Genomic DNA, 20,533 nt, shown 5'->3' with positions numbered 1-20,533 from the left:
TGATTATTATAGAGTGTTAAAATAAGACAGTGTGGCAAGATGATGACAAGCTCGGCTTCAAATCATGTTTGAAGACAGTTTTGATGAATGAAGAGACAAATTTGTAGACTGAGGCAAGTTGTATATGTAGCCTAGCTCTCCTGGAGATATGTATGCTATGTCAGTCATGGCTGTCTCATATGATTACTCAATTAAGAAGTAAATGTATAACTGTTTTCAGCTTTTTAAGTCTTTTGACGTGTTTTTATCTGAATACTATTGAAATCTTGATATTTTGGCCCACTCATCTTGGCAGAGATTGCTGTCAAATTGGATAAGAACCATTGGTAATCATCAATTTTCAAGTCTTGCTTCAGATCCTTAATTGGATTAAGGTCTGGGTTTTGACTGAAGTCTTTGAGTCAGTTTAGTCCCTTGCCATTTGGCTCCATTCATCCATTCTGCCCTGACCAACCTTGACCAGTTTCACACTCCATGCTTCACTGTAGGTATGGTGTCCTCAGGAAGACAAGAAGTGTTGGATTTCTGGCAACAGTTCAATATTGTTTTGTTTTGTTTTTTTTCCTACATGTTTGCTGAGTCTCCAGCATGCCTTGTGGTAAACTCATATGTTGTTTTCTTGTTGCTTTGTGGAGTGCCCGGGCTTATGGTTGTCCTGTGAACAGCTTCTCCTCCCACAGCTATCAATCCTTAGACTCTTGGTTGCTTCTTAATGGCCCTCTTACCTGATTACTAAATTTTGTGGACTCTAGATTTAATGGCACACTGTTCAAAGTGTGGGATATTCCTTTTTATTCCTAAACTTTTCCAAAATGTCCTGGATTTGGTCATCATGATGTAAGTTATGTAGGAATTGTTTCTCTAACAAACTCTTGAGCCATTCAGAAACAGATCTGATACTTTACTTGCACACAGTTAGACTCCTTTCAGCATATTATGTGACTTCTGACGGAAACCAAAACCTGTTTCTGTGTTGCAGTGGGTTTCAACGGGGGTTTTTTTTTTTTTTTTTAATGTTTTTTATTTGTAAATAGTTTAACTATATTCATTTTCCCCTTCCTTCAGTATTATCAAGTAAAATATTATTATTAAGTATTAAAAAGTGAAAAAATTCTTGGGCGTGGATATTTATGGACATTTATATACAATAGATATAATAGGCTAGTCAGAACCTCTTCCACCCTCAGTGTTAAATTACAATGTATTGAAATTAAATGAAAGACAATCAGAAACATTTTCAGTCAGAAACAAATAGGAAAAATAAAAAAGTTTATAATCTAGTTGCAATAGGGATATGGCTGCATTCAGAACGAACCAATCACATTCAGTCTTGTACAAAAGTTATTATCATATAGCTATCATCAATGAATTGATTCTAAATAACCCCAAATAAATATCAGATGTTACTGGATTTTCTTCACATCTTCCTGGTTTCATCCAACAGCTGAACAGCTTAAAATGAATGTATGGTATCTCACTTCTTGAAAGGTATTGATCAAGGGATAGGTATAAAATAATTTCTAAAACATTAGATGTACCGTGGAACACTGTAAAGGCTATAATCTACAAATAGAGAAACCACAGTGACATCATCAAGAACAGGAAATCCCTCCAAGATTTATAAAAGGGCATGGCAAAATCTTACCAAGGAGTCTAGACTTCCTGTTTACTCTCTGCATATGACAATAATCTATCATATTCTTCAGACATCTGGGCTGTGGGTTAGGGTGGCTAGACAGATGGCCAACATCCAGGCTCAACTAAAATCACCCCTAAATCACCCCAAACCTTGTGTCCGCATAGGTATAATAATTCTACAGTCCTAAAATATGTGTTTGAGCCAAAATAAAGAATATTTCCAGAAGAACCCCATACCCATGTTGCAGCATGGTGGTGGCAACATTATGCTTTAGGGCTGCTTTTGTTCAGCCAGAACTCAGGCTTTCATCAAGATGGAGGGATCAATTTTAGTGAAACTTTTGCTAGTAAATTGAAGATTACACAGAAGAGTAAACACAATCTTTCAGCACACCAATGACCCACAGCATACATCCAAAATCAAGAAAAGAATGGTTTAACTTAAAAAAGATCAATGTTTTTAAATGACCAAACCAGAGCCTAGACTGAATCCAGTTGAAAATCTGTGGGGTGACCTGAAGCAGGCTGTGCACAGGATACGATTACAATTTGATGGATCTTGAATGTTTCTGCAAAAAAGAGTGAGAAAATATTGTCACGTCAACCCCAAAAACTGAGTGGTGTAATAAAATCAAATGGTTCTTGACCAAAGTATTAGCTTTGGGGTGTGCACACTTATGCAGCTAGGCTATTGTAAGTTCTCATTTTTCCTTTAAAGTTTTTGGGGGCTTTCTTTCCTTCATTTTTATACTTTGCAATTTCCCATTAAAGGTATGGATAGTTGGTTTCTTTTTTACATTACATAAACCTGCTGTTTCAACAGGGGTGTATAGTGTTTTTATATCCATTGTATCTTTTTTCTCAGACTAGTCTAATTCCATGGTCTTACACTTGGTTAGAGATATTCCTGTGGTCTGTGATGCACTTGCTAGTTGAAGACTGCTAGTTATAATGCATTAAAATCTATTCCAAGGGCCAAGTATTCAGCCGTAAAGGATTCACCGGGAAAGGACAGAGGAAGGGGGAAGAACGAGGAGAGAAGCACTTCCATGCCATGACATCATTGACAGCTGTTATAATTTGAACCTGAATTAGTTCCGGCTCATCCCAGGTCAAAACGGCACTTATTTATCTCCACTACTGCTGATAATTTGTTCCAATTCAGAAAGTAGAGTGGAGATAGAGGCTCAGGCTTCCTGGCACCCTGAGGACTCCCTCTTTCTTTTTTTAAAGGGGATCTGTGGATGTCAGCAGGCCGCAAAATTCTGCTCTGGAAATCATTTGGATTATAAATACATGTAAGGCTTTCTTAATACTATGTACTTTTGTATAGGCTACTAGGATTTCACAATACTCAGTATAATATTGAACCCTTCGGTACGACCTCCATGGTTCAGTACGCGTATGTGAATCGCAGTTTTTTTCGTTTTTTTGTTCTAAATAATTATAAATAATTTCCATGCATTTTATTACTCTCTGAACTGCCTGTTCATGCCTCTCGACAAGTAAATATCCAATGAGCGCTAAAGTTAGGGCCGCTTAACCATGCTTGCCATGCTGGTGTCAGATTTCACACTCGAACAACGGCGAGCGGTGAAGTGAGACAAATACGAGCAACCACCGTCTTTCAGATCTGTGGTGTGGGGACATTTCGGATTTGTTGTTAACTATGATGCCGATGAAACAAAAACGACTGAAAAACAAAAAATGACTGTGTGCAAGCACTGTTACACAGGAGTTACCTACTCACATGGAAATACTTCCAACATGACCACACATCTGCAGCTCCATCACCCTGGAAGCAGTCTGGAAGCATCACTGTCTGGAAGCAGGATGGCAGAGCAGGTAACACAGGCATCCAAAAAGTAACAGTCCCTAGCTAATTCCTTCCAGCATTCATACCCAATTGGTTCCGAGAATAACAAAAATAACAGAAATAACAAATGCAGTAGGGGTGTTTATTGCTAAAGATTTGCAGCCATTTTCGGTGATCGGTGATGTGGGCTTTCGACACCTTATAAAAGCGTTCGACCCAAATTACACGCTACCGTCACATACTTTTTTTTGGGTTTTTTTAGCACAGAGGTCATTCCCGACCTCTACGGAAAGACGCACAACAAAATCAAAAACGAATTGGCTTAAGCACAAGGCCTTGCCCTAACAACCAATAGTTGGCAACAGAGAATTATCTCCCCTTGACTGTTCACTACATAGCGGATTGAAAAAGAAGCGCTGTACTCCAAACATGTCCCCTGCAAGAAAGTCATACAAGAGCTAATTTGGCACAGGAGTTGACAAATGCTTCAAATATTGTGCATGCAATTCATGAAGCTGATGTGCTGTGAACTGCCAGTGTTCATTTTTTCACTATTTTCAGTACACTATGAATGTGTACAAGTTGATTTTTGCATTTAAGTAAAATAAAGAGAATTGCAACCAGTTTTCTTCTTAACATCTTACTGTTCCTGTCACCTAAGCAAAGAATAATAATAAAAAAAAAAAACATCAGAACTGAAACGAACTGAAAACTGTGGTTACGTATTGAACCGTGGATTAAATGTATTGTTGCATCCCTATAGGCTACTAAAGTAGGGACCAGCGAAACTAACTGGAAGTGCTTTCTGGGTCATGGGGTTTAGCATGCATTCAATCTCAAGGGCATCTATTCAGGTAGCAGGAGGGCAGTATGTAATGGAACAGGAGGATGGGACAGGAATAAGCAGTGTGGGCTTTTCTGACTAAGCTATTAGCAAATTAACAGAAAAATTAAAACACATTTGGAAAACTAAGGTTCTCTCCATAGTCTATGACAGTATTGACAGTATTGATTTTGTGGTGGCAATAGTTCAAAAACAGGTTTAGGCAAATGTAATATTATATATTACATTATAATTATATATTATAATTATATTATAATATTCAGTAATATTAAAGTGCAGAGTAATAGATCTGTGTGTCATATTACAATACTTGGGACATACCAATTTTTAAAATGTTCTACAGGGCTCAGCTAAAAGAATGGACTCTGGAACTGAGCAGCGTGGGAGCCATGTCATGTCTGTTCCTCAGGTTCCTCAGTTAAGCTCAGTGACCAGCCTCTCTTGAACATAAGATGCTATGTCTACAGCGAGAAAAACACATATACTTTATAGTACAGTGAAATTCTTTGCTTCACATATCCTAGCATCTTAGGAAGTTCTTAGTGTCAGAGTATAGGGTCTGCAAGACTATGGCATCCCTAGGCCTAGGATCAGCAGAGGAAACTTAGAGCCTAAAACACTGAGCCACCAGTGCAGCAGCATCTGGGAGGTTTTCCAGGCTGATATTGATCTGGGAATTGTACCAGCATGGTATTTTTTTTACTAGTCAGTAGCGCCGCTCTAGTGAATGAATTAGTCAGCTTTCCTATGCAACATCTACTCTGCAGTGGGTGAAATTTGATAACTAAATTAATATTGACCTGAGAAATGTAGTTAGGCTGATATTGTCTACTACTCAGCGATTTTGAGGGGAACCCTCAAGCCTGTATTCGGTGGAATGCATTAGCAGACCACATGGTTCTCCCTTGCTGAGCAAAAGGGCATTGAAGGGAAGGTGGCAAATGATTTTTCTTCCCTTGTCAGAGCCTGGCAGAATCCCTTCTTGCAGAATAACAGGAGTTAAAGTGATTCCCATTGTTCATCGGCTTTGGCAGAGAGGCAGAGAGAGAGAGAGAGAGAGAGAGAGAGAGAGAGCTAGAGAGAGAGAGAGAAATCATTTCTACTAGAGTGGGAATGTTCTCAGCAGGGTGCCTACATCACACTGATGAACTTAACTGTTGAACGGCACCATGGATGTCTCTCACACTCAACCACAAGCTTGATGCTTCCCCAAGAAAGGCAAGAGATGCTGGGAACTTTTGAGTAGCATTTGTAAGAACCCAAAAAAAGAGAGGGAAGATCCACTTGAGTGAACTTTAACGTTCCAGACTAATCCTGTAAATACTCCAGGTCTTGTAATGTGCAGGTCTGGACAAACAAACCTCTGCCCTGGCTCTCTAAAGCAGTGGGGAGCAGAGATCAGTGAAGCATAACCTGAGTATAACCCATACTTTCAAAGGTTTGGATGTTAGCCATGCCCTGGACTTGTTTTTATTTAACATTCTGTGAAAGACAGCATGGTAGTTGATAAAAAGGTCAATTAATATAAACGTGATTAGATTTTGAAGTGGTATTTGTGTGGCAGCCTGAGAAAACCCTTCACATCTTGTCATTTTCCCATTCCAGATTTATTCCACCCCACACACCTTCACTCTTCCAGGAAGGCTTTCCAATAGATTTTTTGGTGGTGCTGTAGGGACTTGCCCCACATTATTGATCATTGGTGCGGTCAGGCAGTGATAAGTGAGAAGACCAGGGGATTCAATTACTATTCCATGACAACCCAAAGGTATGCAGTTTGAAGACACACAAGTTCTTCCAATCCATCCTTTCCAAACCATGTCCTCATGGAGCTCGCTTTGTGCAAAGGGACACTGTCATGCTTGAACAGGTTTGGGCTTCTAAGACTCAGTGAAAGGAAATTGCAATTCTACAGCATACCTAGACATCCTGTACAATTGTGTGCTTCCAATTGTGGCAACCGTTTGGGAAACAACCACAAAGTTCAGTGTCCATATATAATTTTGACCATATAATGTAGAGTATGTTTTAATTTTTGCATAAAGATAATGTCTGGTTGCACACAAAAGTGTACCTCTAAATTTTTTATAGTATAATCTATTTATGGGAAAGCAACTTGCAAGCATGAATTGAGTCGGTCCAATTGGCTTAATTTCTTGTTATGAACTCCTTGTCTTTATATTGGTTTATTTAAATATTTGAAAACTGTTTTGTTCTTGGATGAAGATGATGCTGGTTCAAGGTCAATGCAGAGACCAATACATATCTGATCACAACCTTGACTAATTAGTGTTATGACCATGTATGGAGCTATCCACAAGGGCAGTGGTGGCTCAAATGGTTAAGACTCTGGGTTGTTGATGGGTAGGATGGGGTTTAAGCCCCAGCTCTGCCACTGTTGTGCCCTTGAGCAAGACCCTGAACCCTCCCTGCTCCAGGGTTTGGTATGATGGTTGACTCTGCCAGACCCCAAACTTCCTGAAAAGCTGGGATATGTTCGAAAAAGCATTTCTATCCCATAAATTGATCCATTCATTGAATTTCTGCCATACTGACATTGCAGGCCATGCCACCAATGCATGGTTATAAAAGATAGTCTTGACAGGTTTTTGCAGACCTCCTCCTATATCTTTTTGTTTATCCCTTTTGTGTAAAGTGCATCCAAAATACAGGTTTGATACTGATGCATACAGCATTTAAATACTATTGTTTGGACTCACGTACAATTGAAATGCACTTCCCATGGCATCAGCTACCCTGGAGTCTGGTGCTGTTTACCAATTTACCCCAACAGACAGACTATCTCTCTCTCTCTCTCTCTCTCTCTCTCTCTCTCTGTATTCATGTAAACACACACACACACACACACACACACACACATGAAGGATTTGTTTTGGCTGTGCCACATTCACTGCTAATTAAAATGACCTGAGACTCCCTCACCTGGCATAACTGGGGTGGAAAAGGTTTCAATTTGTTCTCCGTATGCTTGTAAAATTTTGGACAAAAACGGTGTAAATATAATCTCAGTAGGATTGATAAGAAAGAAATAATTAGGTGATGGCTTTACTTCCAGTCAGCGCAACTGAGTACTGTGTGCTTGAAAAGATTTATAATTAAAACCGTGTTAGTTTATATGGAGCCTCTTTTTTTTATTTGCTGTGTATAATGTTTATTTATTTATTTATTTTTAAAAAATCTTCGCTTACAGTCAAATTCACAGCTGGAGACACAGCTTGCTCACGCATGTCCCTCTCTAGCTTTTGAATCTCATTTTCCTGTTTCCATTCCTTCATCTCTCTCTCTCTCTCTCTCTCTCTGTGTGTGTGGTTGTCTCTTTTTATTTTTGTAATCGTTCCATCTTTTCACTTCTACCTTATGCGCACACCACTTTTCTATTTCGCTTCTTTGCTCTTCACTTCCCTGTTGCTCTGACTTTTTTTTTTTTTTTAATGTTACGTCCAGTTTTTAGATCGCATGGCTGAACGACAAAATCATCCACACGAATTTATTCGGCACCCGTGTGCCAGATTTTACCCCCTTCCTCTCTGTCCTATTTAATTACATTGCACCATTAGAGGAATGTCATGTCGGTTTCTTGGACTTTTTTTGAAACGCATGATGCATATACATCTATATTCATTTTATGTTCATATATCAGAGATGTTCATACATCACACATCATGTATCACTGCAAAGCAAATCAATATGCCTCAAAAATGCCCTAAGAGACTCCGATCCATTTGCATTTGCACTCAATGCAAAAGCTAATGAGCCAGTCAGTCAATGCAACACTGAAGTCAAATAGATAAAAAATGCGTTGTCACTGTTCACACAGAGAAACTCAGAATAATCTCATCGATTATGACAGGGGTACAGTGCCACAATGAAACCAACATCTTCTATTCTATCCTCATAACCTTAGAACCTTTCATTCAAGCCCAAGAAACTTTTTCACTTCCATTCTTGAAACACATTAAATATTAAATACTGTAGGTATATATGGTATTATATTATTTACAACATACAATTATATCATTTGTCCGTTGATGCCACGTTTTCATTATTTCAAGGGTAGCTAGTGGTGCTAGTGTGCTGTGCTGACATCTCAGCAGACATTTCAACACACAATGGCTTTTAAAAGAAGTTAATAAAGGTTTAGCGATCTCAACAATTACCGGTAACATGCTTTGTTTTTTATCAACAACTTTAAATATCACGTTAATGAAAAAATCTGGAAGTAGAAAAATGGTTGAAGTAGCGGAGACCCTGGAGAAAAATGTCAGGCTTATACTCCCAGAATGCAATGCAGTAGTAACATGTATGTCTTAAATCTATGAGATGATAAGAAAGATATTAGAGCTTTGGAAGCTGATCTGTTTGAAGACATGAGGAAATGAGATACCTGGGTGGACTAAAACACTAAAGCGCCGCTGCATCTTTGGTGCCACCGATTATCAGGTAGTCGAACGGCCTCGTGGATAAGTGACATACTAAGTAAAACATATCTTTGATGATTTGCAAGTTATTCAGTGTGGATTATTTTCCTATAACTTTTGTCTGTCATCTTAAAAATCCTGTCACTCACCCGAAGATTTTCAGCTTGCATTACTTATTACTCTAAGTGTTTTCGTGAGCCGAAGCCTCTTTTTCAGATATGCGACGCTTCACTTGAACATGCTCTCTCATAAATCTCGGAACAATCATGCCTGGAGATGTCCGAGAAAATGAATTCTGAGTGTAGAAATGGATTGAGAGTTGTGCATAATCTGCTAAAGTTCTCGCGTGGTCTGTTTTGTCGTGCTGGCACAGGAGAAAATAAGCTCTAGTAATGTGCGAGGAGTTTGTGAATTGCCTCCATCTGGTGAAGTGCAAATCATAAAATCATGAAATGGTCATTTTCCGTTTCGAGTCCCTGTTTATAGGAACCTACTCGAGAGCAAGTGAGTCAGCACGACAAGCGTTCTCCCGGAGACTGAATCTTGTACACAGGAATCAATTGAAGGATGAGATGCGTTTTACTCCAGACAGGGAGCGTGCAACGACAATCGACACTAGAGGCATTTCCATAATCGTATTCCAGCAAACGATCTACTATATAAATGTCTCTATAAGTTTCCTCTCTCATTGTTTTATAAGGCATTGTCCAGAGTTACTTATTCCGATACTATACCCACACACACACATACGCACAAACTTTCTCATTTGTAGGCCTTGCCACTAAACGCCTGCTCCACGCTCACCCTAAACAAATGGAGATTTTATTCATGTGATTTTCAAGCCATGCACAGGGCTTTAGCCAGCTAGACACTTTTTAATGACTCTCCTAACTCAACATACCACTCTCCATGGCAGCATAAAGCTTTTCCACCGATAACACTGTTTGGCCACCACTTTTTTTTTTTTCCTGCCTCGGTCGCCTGCTTCTCATCATTGTGCCTGGATTAATAAGCAGACATGTTTTGTAATTTTCTTTCAGCTTAGGTTTCTCATTTCTGTGCAAGCATTTTTTTTCCCTCTCTTTCTCTCTCTCCATTGTATTCTCTTCAGTCGTTGTACCTTTTAAACACCTAGAAGTAATTGGGCTGTGTGTTTACCAGGCTCAACCTATATTAAACTGCAGACCCCTAATTAACTCCTACCCGTGTCTCCTGTCTGCGTCTCTCGCTACTCTCTGAACTCTCCCCCTAATCGGATACTGATTTAGTCTGACTTATTCTTGTAGTGATGCCGGTTGGGGACAGCTAAAATCTAATATCTAATATCCTGGCTGTAAATTGTACTTTCTTCCGACGGCATGGGTTTAGTCCAAGAGGTCTGGGAAAAAAAAAAAAATGTATTAGTGACCTTTAAAAAGTCTAAATCAATATGAAGAAACACTACTAAAATTGATATCTCAGCAAGGAAAATATCTTGAATATAGGCAAATTTAAAATCAATTCAATTCACTAGGCTTAGCTATTTATTTATTTAAGATATTTTTACTCACTTCATTGACCAATAAGTTTGCACACATTTCTAGAAAGAAGCAGCAAGTCTTATCTGCTGCCAAGCTTGGAATGATTAAATGCCAGGAATTAAATGTAATGGTCCCATACACCAATCAGCCATAACATTAAAAACCACTGACACTGGCACCTGTGAAAGGGTGGGGTATACAGTATTATGGAGAAAGTGAACAGTTGAAGAGTTCTCGAAGCTGATGTGTTGGAAGCAGGAAAAATAAGGAGTACCATTGACAAGGGTTAAACTGTCATGGCTAGATGACAGGGTCAGAGATTCTTCAAAATGCCAGGTCTTTTTAAGGGGCCAGGACCAAAAAGTGGTCCAAGGAAGGACTAGAGATGAACTGGTGAAAGGTGAGTGCACCATAGCTTGCTGAGTTTTTGGCTGCAGACCAGTTAGAGCACCCATGTGGACCCTGGTCCACTGCTGAAAGTGCCAACAACTGAGATGTGAGCATTAAAACTGAACCATGGAGCAACTGAAGATCTGGTCTGATGAATCACATTTCCTTCTATATCATGTGTACGGTGAGGTGCATGTGCATTGCTTACCAGGGGAATAGATGGTACCAGGATGCTCTATGAGAAGAGGGCAAGCCTGTGGAGGCAGTTTGATGTTCTTCTGGGAAACCTTGGGTTCTATCATTTGAAATGACATACATAAAAGGAAAGCTAGCATCTTCATTATCTTGACACAACTGCTGGCTCTTACAGTGTTTAATGAGTGGATTGGGATTGTGCGTCGCACTGCAGCAAAGCAACATATTCGAAAGCACACACCTCACCGTAGCTCTTACATCCAGAATAGATTGGTATGTCGATTTGATACTTGCAAGGATGCTGATCTCATGATGCATCCTATAAATTATTTTGGACATACACTGCACACTATAGCACAAACATTGGATTTTGCATCGTTTCTATCTAGGAACCATTCCTGTTCAATACGAAATCATGTAAATTTTTGTACTTTAAATATCCATGCTTCCAGTGTCCAGGGTGAAAGCCTCTTTGATAACCGTGACAGCACACTGGGCGCAGCGCCACTGCCGTGTGCTGTAAAATGGACTTAAATGGATGTTCAAATTGAATGTAGGCTAATGGAATTTTAATGATAATAATCTGGAAGTATTCATTATTATTATATATTCCATGAATCAAGCATTTTTTATGCATACTGATAGAGAACTGTTAGAATAAAATCTCCTGTTACCTCAATCTGGATCTCAGGTGACCCTGTAGCCTCTGTAGAATCTTCGGCTTAGATATGGTAAAATAATAGGGGTTTAAACCTCAGGCTTACACATGACACATTACGAATATGAATTACTCACCTCTGATTAACCAACTTTGTTCAGAATCAGGGCTAAGCCTACCATTAATATTTGACTGATGAGACTGATGTAGATAAGTACTATTTTCCTGTATATTTTCACTCTGAGATCTGGCTACTTCATATGATGTCCTTAAATGAACCAAGGGCTGGATAATATAAAATACTAAGGACTAATATATAATTTTAGTGAAGCCATAGGTAGATATTTGAATTGGATTGGAGCCGACTTAGCAAATGATCCCCCTGAGTGCAATTACAAAGGCCCACTGGAGAGAGCTGTGGCTATGAGCCTTGGTGCATTGAATCTCTTCCCCCATGCAGTTCCCTACGTTCAGCCTGCTAAATCCTGGCCTCCAGAGACCAGCATAATAATGATGTCTGATCACCCAGAGGATAGTGCGTGTGTCTGTGTGTGTGGACTGAAGTGAATAGAACTCTGAGGCTTGGGAAGAATATGAACAGCAGGGACACTGTAAGAAGAAAGCTAAAAATGAGTAATATTATCATATGTGTGTGTGTTTGTTGGGGGGGGCTGTAAAGAATCTTTCATATGGTCAGATTCTGACATTTTTTACTATATATATATATATATACCTCTGAAATCTGCAGGCTTTCTTGGATTTGGTGTGTTATTTGATCTCAAACACAAGGCTACTCTCAAGAGGAAACAAAAAAGAAAGAAAGAAAGAAAGAAAGAAAGAAAGAAAGAAAGAAAGAAAGAAAGAAAGAAAGAAAGAAAGAAAGGAGGAAATAATATATATTTATTTCAAATTCTAATTCCTTTAAAGCATCGATTGTCTAAAAACAACTTGAAATTTGTAACAAATTAGATGTATAGATTAGAAGTAAGAATATGAAAATATTATTAATCCGTCAATTAATTAATTATTCGATTAATTAATTAATACATTTTATAGTTATTAAAAAACATTATATTTGTAGCATAAACTGTGTAACACCCACCTCTACATTTTTAACCTGATCTACAAAATTACTGGCAGATTTTACAGAACTTCACAATGGGAAATGACCAGTCTCTGTGTAATCACCTGATGTAAAAGTCACTGGAGGTTTAAAGAGTCTCTTCAATCCACTGATCTCTGTGAGGAAATGGCATGTAGGTGGCAAAGGTTTACACACTGTTATGCAGATATGATTTACTGCTGCGTTTGTTAAAATAGATCCTTATACAGTACAACATGATCTTTGCAGGCAGCCAGCCAATGCAAAGCTAAAGGTATAAAGGTGCAATATGTGGAAGATACTGTATGAAGAACATGTTAAAAGACAGTGGATTAAGCCATCGCCTTAATAAATATTTATTTCATTGCTGAGAAAACCTGTTTGAAAAACTGGCTTCTGGCATTTCTTTGGAATTTCTTGTTTGTGTATGGATGCTCTTGCTTGTCATTTTCTAAACACTATACAGACTACGGGGTGTGTGAGTGTGTGCAATTGTGCCCTGCGATAGGCTGGCATCCAATACAGGATGTACCCTGCCTTGTACCGTGAGTCTCTTGGGACAGGCTACAGGTTCCCTGTGGGGTTGTACAAGCTTGTGCAGTGTCAGTGCTGGATCCAAGTGGATCAGATGATCCATTACGGTGACTCCTAACAAGAGCAATATGTGGGCTTGTATGTATCTTATGTATCTTACATAATGCATCTTTAAAGTACACCAAATAAAACATTTCTTACTTTCTCTGCTTTGTTTCTACTATATTTCTTTATTATATGTTGCAATTAATTCTGTGGTGCACTGGAAGAATCTGCAACCCCAAAATATACTACTTACATGCACAAGTGGCCATTAAAGCTGTTTCTATTCTATTCTATTCTATTCTATTCTATTCTATTCTATTCTATCCATTTCTTATACATATGTTTGTGTGTGTGTGTGTGTGTGTGTGTCATGTCATCTTCCATTTATTTTTACAAAAAAATTGCCCACCTGCATTTCAGCATATTGGTTTTCCAGTTTTAAATCAAGTCCAATCTCTAGCAGACACTCAAAGCAAGCCCACTGGCTCTTTTTTCTGCCCACTGAAATTGGCCGGTTCACAGAGTGACAGCTTTGTAAATCGGTATCAGACAAAGCCTAACATGAAGCCATCTGGATATGAGAGGATGTCTAATATTCATAGATTCCTGCCATCCGGAGCTGTTTGTACTGAAGGGACACGTAGCAGCTTTGAGTTTGTCTTTGATGCCAGACTGTTGCCTCTTAGTGAGGTTGTGTTTGTGAGAGTTGCTGTTATGATGCTGTTGATTATGATCCACCTTCTAAGGTTATACTAAGAAAAGACAGCCTACTGGATTTGATCATGTCTCTTGCCTTGATGTGTTTGCTTTTGCTTTCTAATTCCTTCTTCATCTGTTCCTTTTTTCTGTCCTCTTGCATCTCACTTGAACCGCGAAGGAAGCAAAGACTGAAGTGGACTTGGTGACTGAGGTGTACCCGTGGCAAATCGCATGCAGCGAACTACAATTAAGCAGCCTCTAGCAGTGAATCAGCATAGCAGAGCTAATGTGCTGATTTAATGCAGGCCTTAAGAAGGGAAGGTCATGGTTCTACAGTATTAGCAAGCAAAAAGTAATACAATGCAGTTGCCAATCATGTGAGCCTGACAGCTCAGCTTGTTAGTGACTGAAGAAGAATAAAATGTTTGCTTAAAGCAGTGTACACTCGACCCATTTACTAGGTGCACCTACCTTGTAATGCTACTCATTAGCATTATTTGTCAAATCTACTACAAGTGTGCAGTCACTGACAGGTTCACATTTTTTGATAGTCACCCTGTCAGTCAATGGAAAAGAATTGCCAAGGACCAAGAGATATTATTTGGAAGGTGGACCAAGCAGTGTACAGCAGTGATACTCAGGGGTGTGTCCCTGGTTGGATGGTATTTCTGGGCTTTTAAAACATGTACTGGTCTTTATGTCTTTGTGTTCATATCACACATTATTGACCAAATAAAGGGAAATTTCACACACCTACATTACCTTGCTGTCTTTTGTAGGTGTTCTCATCCCAGGACTCTAATAATGGAACATCAATCGAAAAGTGTTACAGGACTTACAGACATTAGGTACTGTAGACTTGTATCTAAGAATTGTCACGTTCTTATTGCAGGACAATGAGCTGCATTCAGCCTTGTCCAAAGAAAGTTACTTGTATTCAGAGTTGGGGTATGCAGCTGCTTAATCTATTTTTCTGGACTCCAATTTCAAAACCTCTGTGGTAGCAGACCAGGGTTTTAGAATAGCATCCAATCATCTTCCTTTGCTACACTGCCATTGGTTTCATGTTTTGGTTGATGGACTGTTTTTTAAACTAAGTGTGTATCTGGTCTGCATTAGTATAGGACCACCTGACATTTTTTGGATGGTGGACAATTTTATGTAGGTGCTGTAGACTTGAGACCAAAGATCTGTTCTGTTCTCATCCCAGGACTGTGTCAATGGAACATCAGTTAAAAAGGGTTACAGGACCTTCAGACATTACTTTGGAGGTGGGATAAGTTGTGGACCTAAGAACTACCCCAGAACAATTGCCCACATCCATGTTGCAATCTTAAGACTGAAATTTTTTGTGAATATTTACTTGGGGAAAGTTATTTGTATTTATAGTTAGGTTACACAGCTGCTTAATCTGTTTTTATGCACTCCTATTTAAGATAATACAAAAGTCTAAGGTAGAAGAAACATCCAAATCAGGGTTTTGGACTAGCGTCTAGACCACTGTCTTTACACATGGCTACTGGTTTTTGTTGATGGACCATTTCTTAACAAGAGGTCTGTATCAGGAATGAATCAACAGACCATCAATGAAAAAGGGTTACAGGACCACCAGACATTAGTGGTAGGCTAAGTGCTGGATAATTTTACCTAGGGTTAGACTTGCAGACTTGTATCTGTTCTCATATCTGTCCTGTACTCACCCCAGAACAGTGTGTTCCATTCAGTGACTTACACTACTCACAAAAAGTTAAGGATTTTCGGCTTTCGTGTGAAATTTCAGGATGCACCTAAAATGTACTATAACCTTTCCAGGTGAACTTAATTTGACCTGCTCTACACTTTTGAATGCACATGTCCAACTGTTCAGTGTTTCAGTACTTTTTTGCATAACTTGCTGTTCTCTAACAAGGTGCTTAACAGCAAAAAATTCACAACTGGTGTTTGATCCATGAATCGACCAATAAATTTTCTGGTTCAATTAGAATTGGTATTTAAACAGTCCTCTTCATCATGCTGTTCACATTCTGACATCATGAGACCAAGACCACACCTAACAACTGATCAACAGTACCTCGTCATTGCGAGTCATCAAACAGGATGTTCTCAGAGGGAAGTGGCCACTGAGCTTAGAGTGTCACAGAGTGTCATCAGCAGGTTGCTACAGAGATACAGAGAGACTGGAAGAGTCACAGAAAGGCATAGAAGTGGACGTCTTTTGGCCACATCCCACGTTGATGACTGCTTTCTTTGTGAACAGTGCCCTGCGGAACCGGATGATGAATGCCACTCAACTCCAGGCACATTTAAGGGAGGTGAGAGGCACCCAAGTGTCACGTCAGACCATTCGAAACCATTTAAATCAGTGTGGTCTGCATGCTAGACAACCTGCAAGGGTACCTGGCCACACCACCAGGCACAGGCATTGGGTCAGGGAGCATTTACGCTGGATGAGGGACCAGTGGGCCTCAGTGCTCTTCTCTGATGAAAGTCGATTCACGCTGAGCAGAAATGATGGCCGCCAACGATGTTGGAGACGTCAAGGAGAGCGCTATGCATCAGCCACTGTTGAGGTGGTTTTACAGTCTGGGCAGGTGTGTCCACTCAGTACAGAACTGCCCTACATCTTGTGAATGGTACAGTGACAAGCCAATACTGAGTTGCCGTGTAGAGGCTCGTAACCCCGCACCCCAGAACCTCAATGACTTGAGGGCCACCCTTCAAGAAGAGTGGACTGCCATGCCTCAGCAGACAATAAGTCGACTCGTGAACAGCATGAGACGTCGTTGTCAAGCTGTAATTAATGGTCAAGGGCACATGACAAATTATTGAGACATTGAGATTTTTTGTTGTGGTATACCCACCACTGTTGTTGGCTTTTGTTTCAGTAAATTGTTTGAGATGAGGAAATCACCATTGCATGCTTCTAATTAAATGCCCTACTTTCATGATGTAATATCACTGTAGTGTGAACTTTTTACATTTTCCCTAAATTTCACCCAAAAGCCAAATATTCTTAACTTTTTGTAAGTAGTGTATGTCTAAAAGTTTCAATAGTATTTAGTAAGAGAAAGTTATTTGTATTCAGAGTTGGGTTAGGCAAAATGCTATTGGTCAGACATCTTTTGGTTGGATTCTTTCTTAACTAGAGGTACGCATCAGACTGGGATCTCAAAGATACCATAGCTCTAACAACAATGCACAAGCATGTATATTTTATGTTTCTTTGGACAGGGGCAGGTGGTCAGATATGAAGTTTGTGAGACATAGAAAGGCCCACTGATTAACATGGGACCATACTGGATGTGACCGGTTACTTGTGCTGTATTTACTGTATTTTACTGCATTTGCATTATCCTGGTCAGGAGTGTTGTGGTTTAGATAATATGTTTCTTCGTATTTTGTGGAATGTGACTAAAAACACTACTAATGCATACCTCTAATCCAAACCAAGTAGTGATATTGAGGAGTTAAAAACACCAGCAATGCTGCTTTAATAAATAGTCTTGTACTCTTATAGTGACCACACACCAGTCATGTCCTATTTAGAAGCAGCACCCTGGAAGTCCGCTGCTCAGCTGGGAAGCATGTCTGTGCATGTGTTATATTAACTGTGGCTTAAACTGTTGATGTGTTATGCGGCTGTTTCAAACATTCATTCATTTTCCTTCTGCTTTTCCTGGTTGGGGGCCATGGTAGCAGCAGGGAAGGCTGGGAAGGTCAACCCAGTCTTCTGAATCACCAGCTACAGATTCCAGCTCTTCCTGGGGAATAGGTATAATCTCTCCAGCTGGTCTGGGTTTGCCCTAGGTCTCTGTCTAGTGTAGGGGTGTTTAAATGTATCTGCAAAGTGCTGGTGCAGGTGCAGGTTTTCATTCCAATCAAGCAGGAGATGCACCTAATTTCACCTGTTTAATCAGTTGATCTTGGCTTTAAATAGACTCAGGTGTGGTTTTTGTTGGTTGCAATGAAGACCTGCATCCACACCGGCTCTTTCCAGATAAGATTGGACACCCCTGGTCTAGTGGGACATGCCTGACACAGACTGAGAAGGAGCCGACTAGCCCAACTGAAATCTGTTTTTTCCAGCTAGTTGTAAAAAGAATATCTTGCACAGTTTATTGTTTATTGAGGTTTATTGTTTTGTCCATCTACAAAATGTTCTACAAATTGTGTTCAACAACAAACTGTATCCAAGGGAATCGTGATGTATCTTGGCAAGTGGAAGATGGTGTTAAGTGTCTCTGACCTTCTGTGCCTCTTGGAATCGTAAGCACTGACCGACTTCATCACTTGTATACTCTAGCCCTTCTGAGCTAAGAAAGGATGTGAGGCGGAGAAACAAAGTACGAGGATGGAATCTGAGGACACCTGTGGCGAAAGTACACAGGACCCCCTCTTCCATCTATAATCCTTATCATCCTACGCTTGATTAAGAACAACATAGTACTGTTTTTTGTATTTGTCTGTGTGTGTATTTCAAAAACTATTATTTCCATGCTAGAGTGTGTGTGTAAAAGTGAAAGATTTATGCTTGTGTGAGCTGACCGAAATGCCAGTTCAAGACTTGTGTGTGAATCAATAACCACTGGTGCCGACACTATATTTTTAAGGAGAGGATATGAAATAGAAATGTTGAAATTCTGAGCATGATGCCAAAGCCATTTCATCTGCCGTATGTAGCTGCATTCTGTTGTTTGTTGTTTATGTCCTCCCTAGCAGTAAAGTGGCAGAAGCAATCACAATCATCGTAGTTGGTTTACACCAACAACAATAAAAGCAACCAGATGCTCCCACCATAGTTCTGGGAATTTAAATCAGTTCAAACTGGACAATATGATGGCTCCCAGACAAGGTTTTTGACAAATGCTTTAGGAATGTAGACAGGATTTATGTGTTATGTGCTACGACATTTCAATCAATTAGGCACCAATTACCACACCATCTTGTTGCTCTGGATTATGGTAAATGTAAATGTATCAGATTTTACACCTCAATTGGACACCAATCTCTGCATGGAAAAACTAGGAAAAACCAGCTTATCTGATGGAAGTTCTGGTCACTAATCTGACATCATCACATGGACTTGTACAGCAGTACAGCTTGTACAGCTTTTTTGCTTTTTTGTTTTGCTTTTTTGTTGTAAACTTAAACTTCTTGTGACAGGAAAAAGAGTTTCTGTTACGAAAAAGTCTCTTTGGTGCTGTTACCGTGATAACAGGAACTAACTTGTCTTGTGAATGTTCCACAGCATAAAATCTAGCTATATATGGTGTAAAGTTACAGTAGTGTCAGGTCAAAAAGAAATAAAACACTAAATAATCAACTTTGAAGCAGTTAGAGTAACTCTGCTTTGTGTTGCATTGCATAAAACCTCCCCATTATTTTAGCAGTTTTTGTGTAGTGATTGACAGTAACAGCTGGGCTACTGTCAGTGATTGCACACCTTCACAGTGACCTTTATGGTAATTGCCAGTGTAACCCAGTGTATATCCAAGATCTATTTTGTCTCTAATTGTGCCTATTGTCCTCTCTTTTGGTCTCCCTCCTTCAACCTTCAGGTTCTTGGTTGTTCTCTGTGTCAGAGTTGGCAGCTCCAGGGGCGGAGGTAGGCCGGATCTCAGCAACAGATGCTGACCTGGGAGAGAATGCCAGACTGGAATATACCATCCTGGAGGGGGAGTCGGGAGACACCTTTAGCATAACCGGAGTAAACCAGGAGGCCATCATTACCCTCACTAAGGTGAGATGTTTAAAGAAATTGAAAAACAGTCAGTATGTGTGTGTATGTGTGTGAATTAGAGAGAGAGAGAGAGAGAGAGAGAGTTTTTTAGAGCGTTGTTGCGGTCAAAAAGTATATCACACAGCAGGTGATAGCGAGGTGTAGGAGGAGTAGGTCATGTACTTGCTGTGCCAGGTGTCGTGACAAAACGAGCTCCTCATAAAAAAAAAGAAAAAAAAATTCTATAAAAAAAGTTAGTGAGGGAATGAGAGCTGTGTTCACTGTGAGTCAGAGCAGTTGAATCAGCTCTTTCTCAATCTGTGAGAAGTGTGTGTGTGTGTGTGTGTTGGAGGGTCTGGGCTCAGCACTAGCAACAACGATGCTGACGGAAGATTAAGCATGATTAGCAATGATCTGTCGTGCTTCTATCTAATGAGGTATAACTCAAATCAAAATTCTCCTTGTCTGTATTGAATAGTATTTATATGGACATAAGTTCGACTGTCCCAACATTAGAATCAGCAAGCTACAAGCGTCATTTTCTATGTCTTGTACATGACTGAAGCATGCAGCCCAAAATTCTTACCAGCGATTAGTTTCCATTTATTGTTCGATCCTACTCAAGCTTCTGAGCGTGTGCAATTTTACACATAATGACATACTAATAAAAACTATGACTTCGAATAATACAGTTTGCATGGATTACATTTTAATGCACTTTATTCATGTTATTACTCTAACAACTTATTCACTGGGCCTCTGTAGTGGACAATCATACTGTTGTATAGTAAAGAAAAAAAAAAGTATTTTTGGAAGGTGTCTCCAGTGTCATTTTTTTTGATACATCGAGCCTCTTCCTTCGTTTATCAAGCTGGAAACATTATTTGAAGGAATAGTTAAACAAGAAATTTTGTATTCATTTGGTAAAATCCCA

At 39.6% G+C, this 20,533-nt stretch overlaps 1 protein-coding gene across 2 annotated transcripts in view; it reads left to right on the top strand.

The window, feature by feature from the left end:
• Positions 1 to 20,533, top strand: part of LOC131355970 (uncharacterized) — a 131,005-nt gene that overhangs the window by 79,989 nt on the left and 30,483 nt on the right. For both annotated transcript variants that reach the window (XM_058394645.1, XM_058394646.1), the window contains exon 6: positions 19,439 to 19,620. In XM_058394645.1, coding sequence (XP_058250628.1) covers positions 19,439 to 19,620 — 182 coding nt within the window. The remainder of the gene's footprint in view (positions 1 to 19,438; positions 19,621 to 20,533) is intronic.

The sequence above is a fragment of the Hemibagrus wyckioides genome, linkage group LG07, assembly GCF_019097595.1.
Source record: "Hemibagrus wyckioides isolate EC202008001 linkage group LG07, SWU_Hwy_1.0, whole genome shotgun sequence".
NCBI lineage: Eukaryota > Metazoa > Chordata > Actinopteri > Siluriformes > Bagridae > Hemibagrus > Hemibagrus wyckioides.
Note: the sequence above shows the minus strand (reverse complement) of the source record. Positions and strands in the feature narration are given on the sequence as shown.